Source organism: Halichoerus grypus, chromosome 14 (genome assembly GCF_964656455.1).
Source record: "Halichoerus grypus chromosome 14, mHalGry1.hap1.1, whole genome shotgun sequence".
Taxonomy (NCBI): Eukaryota; Metazoa; Chordata; class Mammalia; order Carnivora; family Phocidae; genus Halichoerus; species Halichoerus grypus.
The window spans coordinates 32190687-32205153 of NC_135725.1; the positions used below are offsets into that span (position 1 = coordinate 32190687).

Here is a 14467-nt window from a genome sequence, read left to right on the forward strand (position 1 = left end):
CAAGTAATTTCAACAAGGTTGGCTTGCTATAACAAATTTCCCTACATGTTTCATACCAGAAGTTGCTAGTGATTTTAAAAGGTGAGGGGAGTCTCCTCTTCTATAAGAATCCCTGAAAATATCTTAAAATGACACCCTGCAAGAAGGGTTTGTACAAAATATTACAATTGGTACAATTGAGAATTATCCAATTCCAAAAGCATCTTTTTAACACTCAAGCAAGAAACATAAGATAAAATAGCAATTGTGCTCCTATTACTAGAGCTTGATGTTTCTGTGATAGAAGACATTAACTCTGATAAGCTCAACTGCTTTCCATTATCAGATTCTGAATATTATTCTTGTTCTGAATGTGCTTTAAGGAGCTTAAAACTGTAAGAATTACATACTCCATTTTAGTGAACAAACAAATCACCTCAGAAAGCATTCCAAGGTAGCTTGGATTCAGAGGACCCGGGCTGCCACAAGCAACTTAATTCTCTAAGGCCTGGGAACCCAAAGTTATGTTTTCCTCCTCCTTTTATTTTGCGTTTTAGGATGACGGGAACACGATAAACAGCCAGCCCTCAGTCACCATCCAGGCCCCACCAGTACAAAGAGGCTTTGTGATTGACAAGAGCATATAAAAAAGGGAGGAGGAGACCCACTTTTTTCTTCCTCTAGGGAAGACTATGGCTGAAATTTTAGAACTTACAAGCTTCTCCCGTTTCGACCAGCTCACCTTGCAGGTAAACACCTTCCTGGTTCAGTGACTCAAACACAAATTAGAGACAGAATCTGTGCTGAAAACTGATAATGGTGGAAAAATATTCTTTTACTGTAACTTTCAGCTCAGTGCAGCTGTAACGTACTTCCTCCCCCAGGAAGCCCTGTCACTAAACCTGTGCAGCACGAAAAATAAGCCTTCATGAGTGGAGATTTTATTTGACATTTTAAGGATACAGATTGGAATAAATCCAAATATTTCCAATTTTTGCTGTGACTTTTTAAAAAATGTCTAGAATAGATCATGAAAGAAAAAGAATTGATGATACATGACATAAATACTAATATAATTTCCTTCTATGCCCTTCCATTCAATTCAATAATTTTCTACGGCAAGGACAGCGATTTAAAACATCTCCCTCAAAATAAAAGGACACTACAGCAAAATTCTTCTTCAATATATAATCAAATATAATCTATGAAATACATATTCAAAATATAATCAAGTCATGAACTAATAATTTCTTTTGCCAAAGACTATAATTTAATTTTCATTCAAACTAAATTGGGATGTATTAGCAATGCACTTTCTAGGTATTTAAAGAACATCCTCGTGATCAGTCTTTAAATGGCAATCCATGACTTTTCACTTTGATAAGCAAGACTTATATATAGAGTCAGGACATTTTCCCCAAATATCCTAAATGTCTCTAACAAGGGGAAATGGGCTTACCCAAGTCCTTTTCTTAGATGAAATAGAAAACAGGTATTCATATACTCACTTTGGATGCTTAGCGATTATTAAGTTTCTTTTTCTCTCTCTTACATTTTTCTCAATATCAACTTCTTTTAGCATTCATTGTGTATTTTACTTTAATTTATTATCCCAGTTTTAGCTGTCATCTACGGAGCATAGCATGTAATAAGCAAGTTGACTGGGCCAGCTCTGTGTCATGCTGCAGGTCTGCGGGTCAGTTAGGGCAGTTCTTCTCCTCATGTGTTCATTCTGATGCCTATAAGTCATCAGACTTATATTTAAGAATATTTTCACTAAACGCCTGTTTCATATAAATAACTTTATCTCATCCTTCATCTTGTTTTCCTCCAATTAATAAGTACTTTTGATATTGTACCATATCTGCATGTATTTCTGAAATTAGTCTTTGTTGGCAAGCCTATAAACCTTTTTTTAAACTGCACTTTTCAAACGCTACTACCAAGTAAAAAATTTAACATCCTAACTCAGAAATATCAAAAAACGAATTTCAGCACAATGTTGTATTAACAATCTTATATACACTTGAGACTTCTATGGCAGCTTCCTCTTTTGTTTTCCTTCTAATTCCAAAGTGTAGTGTCTCATAACCAAGAGCATACATATCCTAAACTGCAGTTCTGACAATTCTGGAAAGAGAGCTGATAAGCCCTACAGGGCACGTGCATGTTCTTCATTCTGTCATTCTCCAAGGGAACACTCCTTCAAATACACCTGAGAAAAAGAGAAGTCTCCTGATGTTCTGTTTCAGTGTACGCCTATGTGCCCACAAAAACGAGTAGCATCCCTGAGAGGCAGCAACCAGTGGGATATCTGATGGTGGTAACACAAGAAACACCATGCCTCTGTGCAACAAAGGTTTGTTTCCAGTTCAGATTTTTTAATAACATGCTAATTGATATAATTTACATAATATACAAATCACTATTTAAAATGCAACATTCAGTGATTTTTATAGTCCCAGCCTTGTGTACCCATCATCACAATTACTTTAAGAACATTTTCATCACCATAAAAAAAATACTCATTTGTAGTCATTCCCCATTCCCTGCAAGTCCCCTAGTCATAGGCAATGCAAATCTACTTTCTATCTCTATGGATTTGCCTATTCTGGACATATCATATAAATGGAATCATAGACTACATGAATGATCTTTACAGCTCAGACTTAAATAATAAAAATAGCTAACATTTATTGAGTGTGTAAAATATGACAGTCATTTAATTCTTTTATTTGACAGAGAGACAGAGACAGTGAGAGAGGTAACACAAGCAGGGGGAGAGAGAGAGGGAGAAGCAGGCTTCCTGCAGAGCAGGGAGCCCAATGCGGGGCTTGATCCCTGAGCTGAAGGCAGACGCTTAAGGACTGAACCACCCAGGCGCCTCAACAGTCATTTAATTCTTATAATAATCCCATGAGGTAAGTACTATTACTATTCCCACTTTAAGATGAGAAAGCTGATGCACAGAGAGGCTAAGTAGCTTAGCCAAGATCACAAAACAAGTTAGATGAAGTGAAGATTTGAACGTAACGCAGCCTGGCTCCACAGTTCACGCTCTTAACCAACTCTGCTACACTACAGTGCCCCTTACTTACCTCTAAGCAAACTCACACGGTTGAAAACAACAGAAACAAAGTCAGGCTTGAAAAAAACATAGTGAGTTACAGCATTCCTCATAACCAATAAAATAAGCAATTAACTGCTTCAAATTTGTACATCTGTATCAGCAAAGTCTAAGAACTTTCTGTGATTAGTAGTAATTCTCCTTAAACAAGAAGAAGATAGCACACAGAAGAGGATTCCCCGGACTTGAAAGAATAGATGCTTGGAATCATTATTTTAGTCATGTTCAGATTATTAAGAGTTATCACCAGTTTCTTTTAGTGAAGAACTGAAGACTGGTGTCAGAATCCTTTCTACCGCTTCTAATAATTTGTTGTGTGCACCTGGGCAAGTGGATGTGAGTATAAGTGTGTGTAATTCAAGAGAAGGCTTGCTGCTTAGACTAATCACAGAAAGTTCCTAGTCTTTTCTAATGCAGATATGCCAACAAAAGGCATTTCATCATCCAGCAACATGATATGATCTCATTTGAGAAGTATATCTATGTAGAAGATGTGGAAGGAGAGAGGAAATGAGGAGGGGGGAAGAAAAGGAATAAGGAAGGAAGGGAAAGCGGAAGGCAGAGGGAGAGAAGGCAGGCAGGTGGAGAGGAAAGACAGACAAAGACATAGCAAATGGCCAATAAGGATATACACAAAGGTAGCAGTTATTCTCTGAAAGATTTTGTTTGGTATTTTTCTACAATGAACAAAATATATACATATATGTATTTTACAAAAAAATCAATATAATCTTAATTTGAGGCTATTTGTCCTCTAATGTGTTTTACAAAATTCTGGCTATTTTTCTAATTCACAAGGCATCAGTTCTCATTATAGAGTTAGTTTTATCATTCTTCTTTACTCATCATAATTCCCAAATTTAAAAATCTCTCTAGGCATTATATCATAACTCAACCAAATAAAGCCAAAAGGTAATTCTTAAAAGTATCTGCAATTACTTCTGTATCGTCTCTTCACAGCTAAATCGCTTCAAGCTTCTATATTTATCATTTATAAATTATATTCAATTCCAAATAACTTTAATCTCATATTTTCAAAACCATTATATTTATATCTCAAGCCCAAATGAAATGGAGTAAGTTATAATTACGACTATGGTGTATAGGTGTGTAAGTTTGCATAGCTGGAATCCCTGGTTTTGGCTAATACTATAGATCTTCTATTGTATACAGTAGAGTGGTGTTTGGGTTAAGAATGAATAATAAATTTAATTCAAAGGAGTTTATAATTTCAGACTTCATTTAAAAGACTCCTATTAAAAGACTTTCCTTTAAGGGAAAGGAAGCTTACATGGAGACAGTAGTTGGCCTACACCTCAGGGTAGCAAGCAGGTCTGCAAGCCAATTTTTGTAATGGACACCTGAAATATTAACGCATTACATTAGAAAGTGGAAAAGCCCTTCCCAGTTGTCTTAGTTCAAGCTAGTATAACAAAATACTAGACACTGGATGGCTTACAAACAACGGAAATCTGTTTCTCACGGCTCTTGGTGCTGGGAAGTCCAAGGCCATGGGTGCCAGCCTACTCAGTGCCTGGTGCAGCCCACCTCCTCATGGACAGAGGCTTCTCCCTATAACCTCCTATGGCAGAGGAGAGCACGGGCGCTCTCCTCAGCCCCTTTTATACAAGAAGATGATATACCAGCAAATTCTGGGAAAATACTGGCTTTTAACTACACGGAAGATACACAAAAATGAATGTAGATTCTTCCAATACAAATGGCCACTCTAGCAACATAACTTAGGCCTCCTCTTAACCTACTGCTTCTAGCAATTGTTTCCTCTTCCTTATTCCTCCCCTTCTCTATCATTCCCACCTCTACAGGCAAGAGATGAAATAGTCAACTGTGTGAAAACAGGGTCAAGTGCACGGTAGCTGTTTGAAAAATGACAAAAAAAGTGCTGTAGACACTTTCAGGAATCACCTATGGCTTTATTCTGTTGAGTTATGATAGAATATGATGCAATATGATGCCCAGAGAGATTTGGAACGTGGAGTGAAAAGGATACCCTATTTGGCTCCATTCTTTTTTTTTAAGTTTTTATTTTAATTCCAGTTAGTTAACATACAGTGTTGCATTACTTTTAGGTGTATGTGTAGTGATTCAACAATTCCATACATCACCGGGTGCTCATCACAACAAGTTGCACTCCTTAATCCCCATAACCTTGGTTGGTTCCATTCTTTAGATTTTTTTTAAACCAATTTCCAATGGATGGACTAGCAACTAGTTAAGAGTAAGGCTGGCAACAGAAAGACACAGCCAAATCTTGCTGCTCTGGGAATCTGGGGCCAATACACTTCCTTCCTCCTCACTCTCCTCCCTACCCACCTACCCCAACCCCCACAGCGCCCATCTACCCTATACTTCCAAGACCCCTTCTTCTCTAGTCCCACTTATTGTGCTGCCCCAACACCCCTCCAGTCAGATGGCATCAGAGTAGGGAATAGGGAGGAGAAGAAAGAAAAAGGAAGACAAGTAAAAGGAAAGCCCCAGGTTAAACCATAATCCCACTCTTTTGGCTCTTAAATTTGCGGTATTAGCCTGTTTTTGTTTGTTTGTTTGTTTTAAGATTATTTATTTCGGGGTGGGAGGGAGAGAATCTTTAGCAGACTCCTCACAGAGCACGAGCCCAATGCGGGGCTCTATCTCACGACCCTGAAATCATGACCTGAGCCAAAACCAAGAGTCAGATGCTTAACCACCTGAGCCACCCAGGCGCCACTGTTTCGTTTTGCTTTTAACCACTCTCTTCCTGAGAGGTCTAATTCTGTTCTTCTATCCCCTCATTTCCCGTCTCCTATGCTCTGAGCTCTTGCTCTGACAGGGGACGCTGTGGAATAGCTCAAGAACTGGGTAATTTCCAATCCTTTTGCTTTAGCTCTAACATATTGGAAATAAATATATTTTCCCAAAAATATATTATCATAAATATTATTTGTTTCTATAGTACTACTGGCACTATACTCCAAGTACATTTTATGGATTCATTTATAGGTTAATTTTAAAGGATTAGCTTGGAAACTTAAATATCATTTAAAAAATATTTTCTTGGGGATATCTGTTCTAAATTCTCATAACTATAGGGATACTTTTATGGATGAAAAATTTAAAAAGAAACCAAAGAAATAATTTACCAAAGCCACAGAATTAGTAAGTGGTAAGAGCCAAAACCTAAAGAGAGGTCTGTTCGAACGTGAGGCACTGAAGACTATACAATTTCCATTATACCATGGAACCTCCAAAAGCACATCTATGTTTTTCATTAAGTAAATGAAAATTCTGAAAAGCTAAAAATTTTACTCAATCATTAGATATTTTAAACTCAGTATCATTTATTCAAACATTTACCAGGTACTCTTTTACTCAAACCATCTCCAGCAATAATCACCAATGCTAATAAACTATGACTGACATCATCAGGGAAAAAAAAATGTACATTATTTCAAGAATTCACCACTAATGTTAGAACTTTATCATATTATTTCTCTTACTTATGAATATTTGATTTGCTGAGACTTCTGTTAAGGTAACAGATTCTTACACCCAAGAGTGATTTTTTGTTGCTCAAAACAGAAATGCTTTATTAAAATCTTCTGTGAATTGTCATTTCCAAAACAAAAACATTTTCATTTCTCCTAAATACTTAAGAAGAATTATTTATAAGAATTATTCTTCTGTTAATAAAATAAATACAAGTGTAGAACTTGGAACAAATGACTCCTTATGCATGACATAGCTATTAACTACTATTAAATTCTAGCTACATTGTATCTTACAGATTCAATAAAAAATAAATACAACTATATAGTGCCAACTTGATTTAGGTGAAAAGTGCTAACATAAGTTAAAATTGTTTTAGTAAAAAAAAAAAGATAAGCATAATTATGGTTTATCCTTTATTGTAACTGCAAACTGCCATCTTGATTCACAGAGGCTCCAACATCCAGTGGAACCTGAGAACTACTAGAACAAGCCTACTGGCATGTTAACAGTGTAAACTCTTCACTGACTTAGTAACATGTCATCACTTCTTGAACTTCGACATCAATAAAAATAAATAAAATATTTACATTTAGAAAACCACCCAAAAATGCATTTTTATTCTTGAAAATAAAACTGCAAAGACAACTGACCACTTCTAATGTGATTGTGTGCCACGAAGTCTGTAAGAAGTTGCATTTTAAGTTGATAGTATTTCTCCAAACAATATTTCTCTTTGCTTTCTACTAAAAAACAACAAACATTTATATTAGATATAAAATGTTTGAGCAATTTCTTTATTGAGGCACAGTATTTCAAAGGCTGATAGGCAAAAAGTGAAAACAGATTTGCCACAACTTCCATCCATAGATGGAGTATATTCACCACATGGGCAGACTAATTCTCTACCTCCCCCAAAAAGAAAGTCAGATTACAGTCATTTGACTTGATAATAAGCTCTGCATTGTCAGACACAGTGATTTACAAAATTTTGAACCTATGTTTTCTCACCTTTTCAACTTGCTTTGAGGAAAGCAACAGTCCTGAGGATCTCTACCTTTATCTTTGCATAGGACAGATTTTGCATTCTTGGTAAGCTCCCTAGTTAGTTGCCATTTATGAAAGTACCTCAGTTCACCTGCATATATCTTCTGAGGAATGTTGGTTTCCCAAGCCCATGTCAATTTTTATCAACAAATTAATTAACTTGTAATTAATACCTTTTAAGAATGACAATGAATTTAGGAAGCCAAAGACCTAAGATTTTTCTATTTACTACCTCTTCTATATTTATCAATCCTCTTCCACTTAAACAGTATGTTCAAGGCTTTTAAAAGGAACTTCAATTTCCTCATAATTATCTAACATGATCTCTATCAGACAAATAGGTTTAACAATCTAGCTATCTCTGTTGACATTCTGGACTGCATTTTAGACCATTTCTCTTCTCTTTCCTATTTCCCCAACTTGTTAATCTCTCCTGCTTGTGCAACCTTCTTTTACTCACTTAAACTTTCCCATAGTCTAGTCTCTCTTGCCTAAAAAAAAAAAAACTAAGAAGGAATCCAAAAGAAAACCTTACTCCTATAACAACTTGCCCTTTCTCCGCTCAAACTTTGAGTTTATTATACTCATTCCGCTTCCTCAGCTCACACCTTTTTTGCATTTATTAAAAAAAATTTTCCTAACTTTCCTCAAAAAATAATTGACAAAATTAATTGTATATATTTAAAGTGAACATCATGTCACATTTCTCAATCTACTATCCCAATTCAGCAACAAAAATTTCTCTAGCTGGTTACCACTGACAACCAGGTTGCTAGAGCAAATGAACATTTTTAGCCCTTACCTTAATGAATATATTTACAGCATTAACACTAAAGATAATGCCCTCATTCTTGAAATCCTCCATTTTAATTAACTTTCTTTCCTAGTTTACAGACAATAATCACTACTCATAACTCTACTTCTGCTAAAGTAATAATCACTGAGCAAGGTGCTCACCTATATTAGCTCAGTGTTTTTTCACACTGCTGGTAGTTCAAAGCAGCTTTTTAAATAAAACAAATTAGAATAAAAAATATCCAAATGTATTCCATGTAGTAAGGTTAAGTATTATTCTGGAAAATTTATGTGTGTGTGTGTGTAGTTCTTATTTTGGGTCATATTCAAAAAAGTTTGAAAGACACTGTGCTAATTTAATCACCAGAAGCCAACCTATGAGGTCCATATAATAATTTATACTTTTTAATAAAGAAAAAACTAAGCATACAGAAGTTGTATAATTTGTCTGTACTCAACCAATTGGTGTGACAATCAAGCATAGCCTCTATTTATGTCCTAATCTCCAAATACCCAAGTGATATACATTTATATCTCTTAATGTGAGTGTCTTAAATGCACTTCAATCTCAGTAATTGCAAAACCTGTACTCAATTCCCATACATTTTCTAATTTGCTAATTTGCTAATTTCCAGTGTTTTTCTCTTCTTCATCCAAGCATCAATACTCATATCTCATATAGATCCACTCTTTACTATGTTTATTATTTATTATTACCATAATAACCTTCAGTCACGCCCCCACCATTTTCTTCCAGGATAACTGCAACAGTATCCTCCCATTAACTGCCATTATGCCCCCTACAAGCCCCCAATTCACTCTCTGCTTTGCTGGAAGAAATCTCTTCAAAATACAAACCTCATTAGGGCAAACTCTCCTAATCCTGAAGTAAAACTTTTAAAGTTCAAATGCTATATATAATTTTCTAGACTGGATTTCTGCGTAGTTTTAGGCAGTACTTTAAAAAATAGAACCTAATTGATATTTAAAGGGCTTTTGTTAAAATCAATAATTGTCGAAAGACCCAGATCAAAATTTCTTTACTTGCTGTTAAAGTCACTTCAAAGATACTAGATTCCGTTTACATTAGGAGATTCAAGGACAATCACAAATGTCTTTCACTCAAAAATGCAGACAGCCAATGAATAGTGTCATTTCATTTTCTTAAAAACAAAATACATCCATTATCTTGAGACTAATGAAACAGTTTATTATTTGTACCTTCACAGAGACTTGACCAGAATTCATCCATGGCAGGCATCAATACTATTTCTAAATAATGTTTTAAACACAACAACAATCAACTTTAATTTGCACTAGATTCTAAATAAAAATACGTTTTTCAATGTTTATAGCAGATTAAGTTATGTCTCCTGTGAATCAGTCATACACAGTCCATAGATTATCTGCTATGACAACAAGTCTGAGCCTTTCAATCTACATGTTTAAACAAACTGTTGGATTTGTTGCTGCCTTTGCAAAGGCAGGTGGAAAGAATTTCTAGCTAGGTACTCACCAGGATGGGATCAAAGCTGTCATGATATGCTTTATGACACTATTTTAAATTAAATTATTAAAGAAAAGTGAAACTGAATTATTTCACTTTTCTAAACTATGTGTTCTCCATACACAGATACCTAATGTTGAAATAAAACCAATAAATAAATTGTTTAAAAGTATAGCATGTTTCATTGTTTTTTGTTAGCAGGATTATGTGTATTAGTTTTGGCATGCTGTTTGTGTTGTTGTTGATTCTCTCCTTTGCTTTTCAGTTAAAAAAATGAAAGAGCTAATGGTTCAAAAGAGACTCATTTCTTCTCTCCACATGACTGTTGGAAAGATCCTAATAAAGCCCGAATCAACAACTATAATAAATCCTTGACTTAAAAAAAAAAGTTGCTTTACCCATAAGTATACATTTAGAAGTTAAAAAAAAAATGTGCTTTAAAGGTATGCATGAGAAGAAATATTCTACCAAATTTTCAACTATGATTTCTGCTTCATAGTGACAGACATGCTCTAAGACGAAGTTATGACAACAACATACAAAATAATAACATGATTGAACAATGGAAGCAGAATCATTATGAAGAATGCCCACTGGGGGGTTGTACAGAAAGACTTCTTTCAAAATATCTTCAAAATATTGTACCCCAGTTCTTAACAGAATCCACAGCATATGTTGGTATCAACAGACACCTGGATGGATGGATGGCCAGCTGGCTAAGAACTAGAACTCTCTTCACGTTCCTCAACCCAAGCCTCTGAAGTTTTCTTAGAATTCTATCTGAATGTAAGCCTTATTTCTGATGTACAGATTGAAAATCAAGATCACTGTGTATGAGAAAATGCATGTGAAAAGAAAACTGTACCTATTAAAAAATAACAAAAGAACTACTCAAAAGTAAGATGTTTTCATTACACATTTTAATAGCCATGATTTTAATACTAAGAACACTGCATTACTTTTTAAGTAAATTCATACTATAACCATCACATCCTATATGTCACTTTTAGAAAATACTTATAGAACTACTTCCTCAAGTTCCTACTCTAAATAAATAAAATTGGCGGGGCGCCTGGGTGGCTCAGTTGGTTAAGCGACTGCCTTCGGCTCAGGTCATGATCCTGGAGTCCCTGGATCGAGTCCCGCATCGGGCTCACTGCTTGGCAGGGAGTCTGCTTCGTCCTCTGACCCTATCCCCTCTCATGTGTTCTCTCTCTCTCTCATTCTCTCTCTCAAATAAATAAATAAAATCTTTAAAAAAAAAAAAAAAATAAATAAATAAAATTGGCACATTTCCTCTCTATTGAAAGGGGGTCTCATTTCCCTTTTTCCCACTTATAGGTTAGGATAAAAACACAAGCTTATTAATTTCTAACATAAAATGACTCCCTTATCCTCTCTTCTCAAAGGAAATTAGTATAAATGGAAACCTAGGGACAATATCATTTGATATTTACCTATTTTAAGCAATTAGAATTAAAATTGTTAATAAATGGAAAAAATATGACCTCAAATATCTGTATATTAAACTGAGTTTTAAGAATAAAATATTTTAATGCAATTAGACTCGCTAACTGCTATGTACAATGTTGTTTGTTCATTCCAAACACAGGCCAGAGTTCAGACAAACATGTAACATTGTTTTGTTTGATTGTAGTACTTTATAAATGGTTTTATTTTACCATTTGCCAAACCTCTTTTGTTGAGTTATTCAAACTAACTTCTGCCAAGAACACTAGGAATTTGGTGATAGTGCTTCTTTTAGGAGAAAACAAGCCCTTTCCTCAGAAAACTGAAAATGTTTATCTTGGCACTAAAACCTTGTATTGAGCCTTCTGGAAAGTATTTTAAAATGTTGTTTTTAACCTAGACTTTGTGACTGAAACAGGAAAAGGCTTCATAGCTCTACACCAAAATACATATTTATAGGGCTGATTTTCTTTCTATACCAAAAATACTACGTTGATGGCAGCAGTTTTCAAAGTATGATTTCTGAGGACCAAGCTAAAACTTGGGCATTATCACGATATTCAACATACAATTTGTTTTTTAAACCTCAAAAACTGACGACTAAGAAATGCTAACTGTTGATCAAATACACTGTCTTTAAGTGTCAGACTGGAAGGACTGTTGCATTTAACTATCTGCTTTTGGGAATTTTCACAAAAAGAAAATTTACTTGATATTGTATTTTCCTCCTGTACATGTCAACAGAAGATAGGTTTCTAAGTTTTTCTCTTTTTTATATTTTCCCCACTAGGTAAGCTTTACCTTCAGACTAGATAGACATAAAGATCAACCATGTGAACTTTTTACATATTGTCCTAATAATGTATCTGAATACAATATACAATTTTTGGAAATTGATGAAATGATATAGTCATTGTCCCTAACTCCTATACCTGACCCATAAATTGTTAAAATATAAGAAAGAGACCATATGGTAGACACCCCTAAATTGTTAAAATATAAGAAAGAGACCATATGGTAGCTCAAACAATTTCACAAAGACCCCCGGAGAGCTGCAATGATTTTTCAGTCATTAATAACTGACAAAAAATATTATGCACCCATTACCAATCCTTTACAAATCAAGTTCTCCCTACCTTGAAATCTGATCCATTTTTCCCTTCTAATGGCCTGGCTGTCCCTTTACAAGAATAACAGCAGCAGCATCACTTTAAATGTGCATGTAAAATTTTGGATAAAGTCATAGTAAGTTAAAATCCTATCATTGTGCTTATCAAATATTTATTAGGATGTTCTGGCAGGAAATTGTTTTAAAATTCTGGTATGGTTGAATTGTCTGATTTAGGTAAAAAGAAAAAAATTAAGATATCTATCAAATATATCTTATTAAAATCTGTAACTGCTTTGGTCAATCAAGTACAAATTTTAATTTTAAAAGTTTGGTCCTTCCTATTGTGATTGAATTCTGCCTATATCCAGAAAAATCAAGAAAAGTCTATTCAAATTAGTGTAATAAGACTGAAATAAATGGGAATTACTGGTATCACTGACAATAAAGGTTAGGAAGGAATGGACTCTTCCCAATCCAAAATCCTCTTCCTGTACTGCTATGGCTATAGAACGATGGTATCCTTTTCATTGGCCTTGAAATCTTGAGCCATCCTAACACTGCTCCACAGGCCTCACAGTTTCAATGTCAATGAGAAATACAACTCTGACATTATGGACTAATTTAATATTTTAAAGACAATTATTAATGTGCTAGGTTACCTTGGCAGAAGATTTAGATTAAGCCCTACCATCACTTTTTTCTTATTTAAATTTATTTAAATTTCTTATTTAAATTTAAAATGTTGACTTAAATTGATTTAAAATGTTGGAGAGTGGAGAATATCTAAAATCAGGTCCACAAAAAACAAAAACTCACTTATCAGTATTTAAGATTATTAATTTATATATTCAGCTTTCCAAGATGAACCTGTAAGGAGAATATGAAAAACAAACAAACAAACAAAACAAATCTTTTTTCCCTCTCTTCTATCCACTAAGAAGCAGTGATTTATCTCTAACAATCCTAGAGGAAGGAAACAAAAACAAAACAAAACCTCGTGCTACTTGTGAGAAATAATTATTTAGGGAACAACATTAGTTACATGGCTGATTTAAAAAACGCAAAGGAACCCTATTTTTTCTATTAAAATAAATAGGTATAACAGGACATACCTGAAAAAGAACATGTACATGGCAGCTGTGATGCAGAACAAAAGGACCTACAACAAGGAGAAAATATATTACTTGCAAAAGAACACTGACATCATTTGTGTATCTTTCTTTTTCTAAGTTTTAATTCCAGTATAGTTACCATACAGTGTTATATTAGTTTCAAGAGTACAAGATAATGATTCACCAATTCCATACATCGTGGGGTACTTATCAGGACAAGTGTACTCTTTAATCCACATCCCCCCAAGCACCTCCCCTCTGGTAACCATCAGTTTGTTTTCTATAGTTAAGAGTCTGTTTCTTGGTTTGTCTCTCCTCTCTTTTTTTTTCCCTTTACTTGTTTTGTTTCTTAAATCCCACATGTGAGTGAAATCATATGGTATTTGTCTTTCTCTGACTGACTTATTTCACTTAGCATTATACTCTCTAGCTCCACCCATGTTGTTGCATCATTGTGTCTTATAAAAGCAAAATACCCACTATTAAATCTTGTGCCTGATTTAAAGATGTGAAAACTAGTCATACACGTGTCATATTCTCTACCTTTCATATAAACCATATTAAGGCAATAATGAGTCTGTACACACACATATAAATAAAATTACATACATTTTACATTATGTAGTATAAAATATGTATATATATTACTATATGTATATATGTATACAGATTAGGTAGAAGGGTAACATGGTTCAAAAAGGATCAATTTTTTAAATAATCTAAAAATGCCTGAAAAAGCAAGTAACTTAAGAACAAAGACAATGGCTCTTATATAATGAAGTCAGCAAATAAATCATAAGCATATTAACTGTTATACCAAGATGACCAGATTT

General features: G+C 34.4%; 1 protein-coding gene across 1 annotated transcript in view; it reads right to left on the reverse strand.

Annotated features, from left to right (window-relative positions):
* LOC144380025 (transmembrane protein 135-like) overlaps positions 1 to 13734 on the reverse strand; it is a 78823-nt gene extending 65089 nt beyond the window's left edge. The window contains exon 1 of the mRNA XM_078061396.1: positions 13635 to 13734. Within this exon, the coding sequence (XP_077917522.1) occupies positions 13635 to 13654 (20 nt within the window). The 5' untranslated portion in view covers positions 13655 to 13734. The remainder of the gene's footprint in view (positions 1 to 13634) is intronic.
* Between the last annotated feature and the right edge of the window lie 733 nt (positions 13735 to 14467).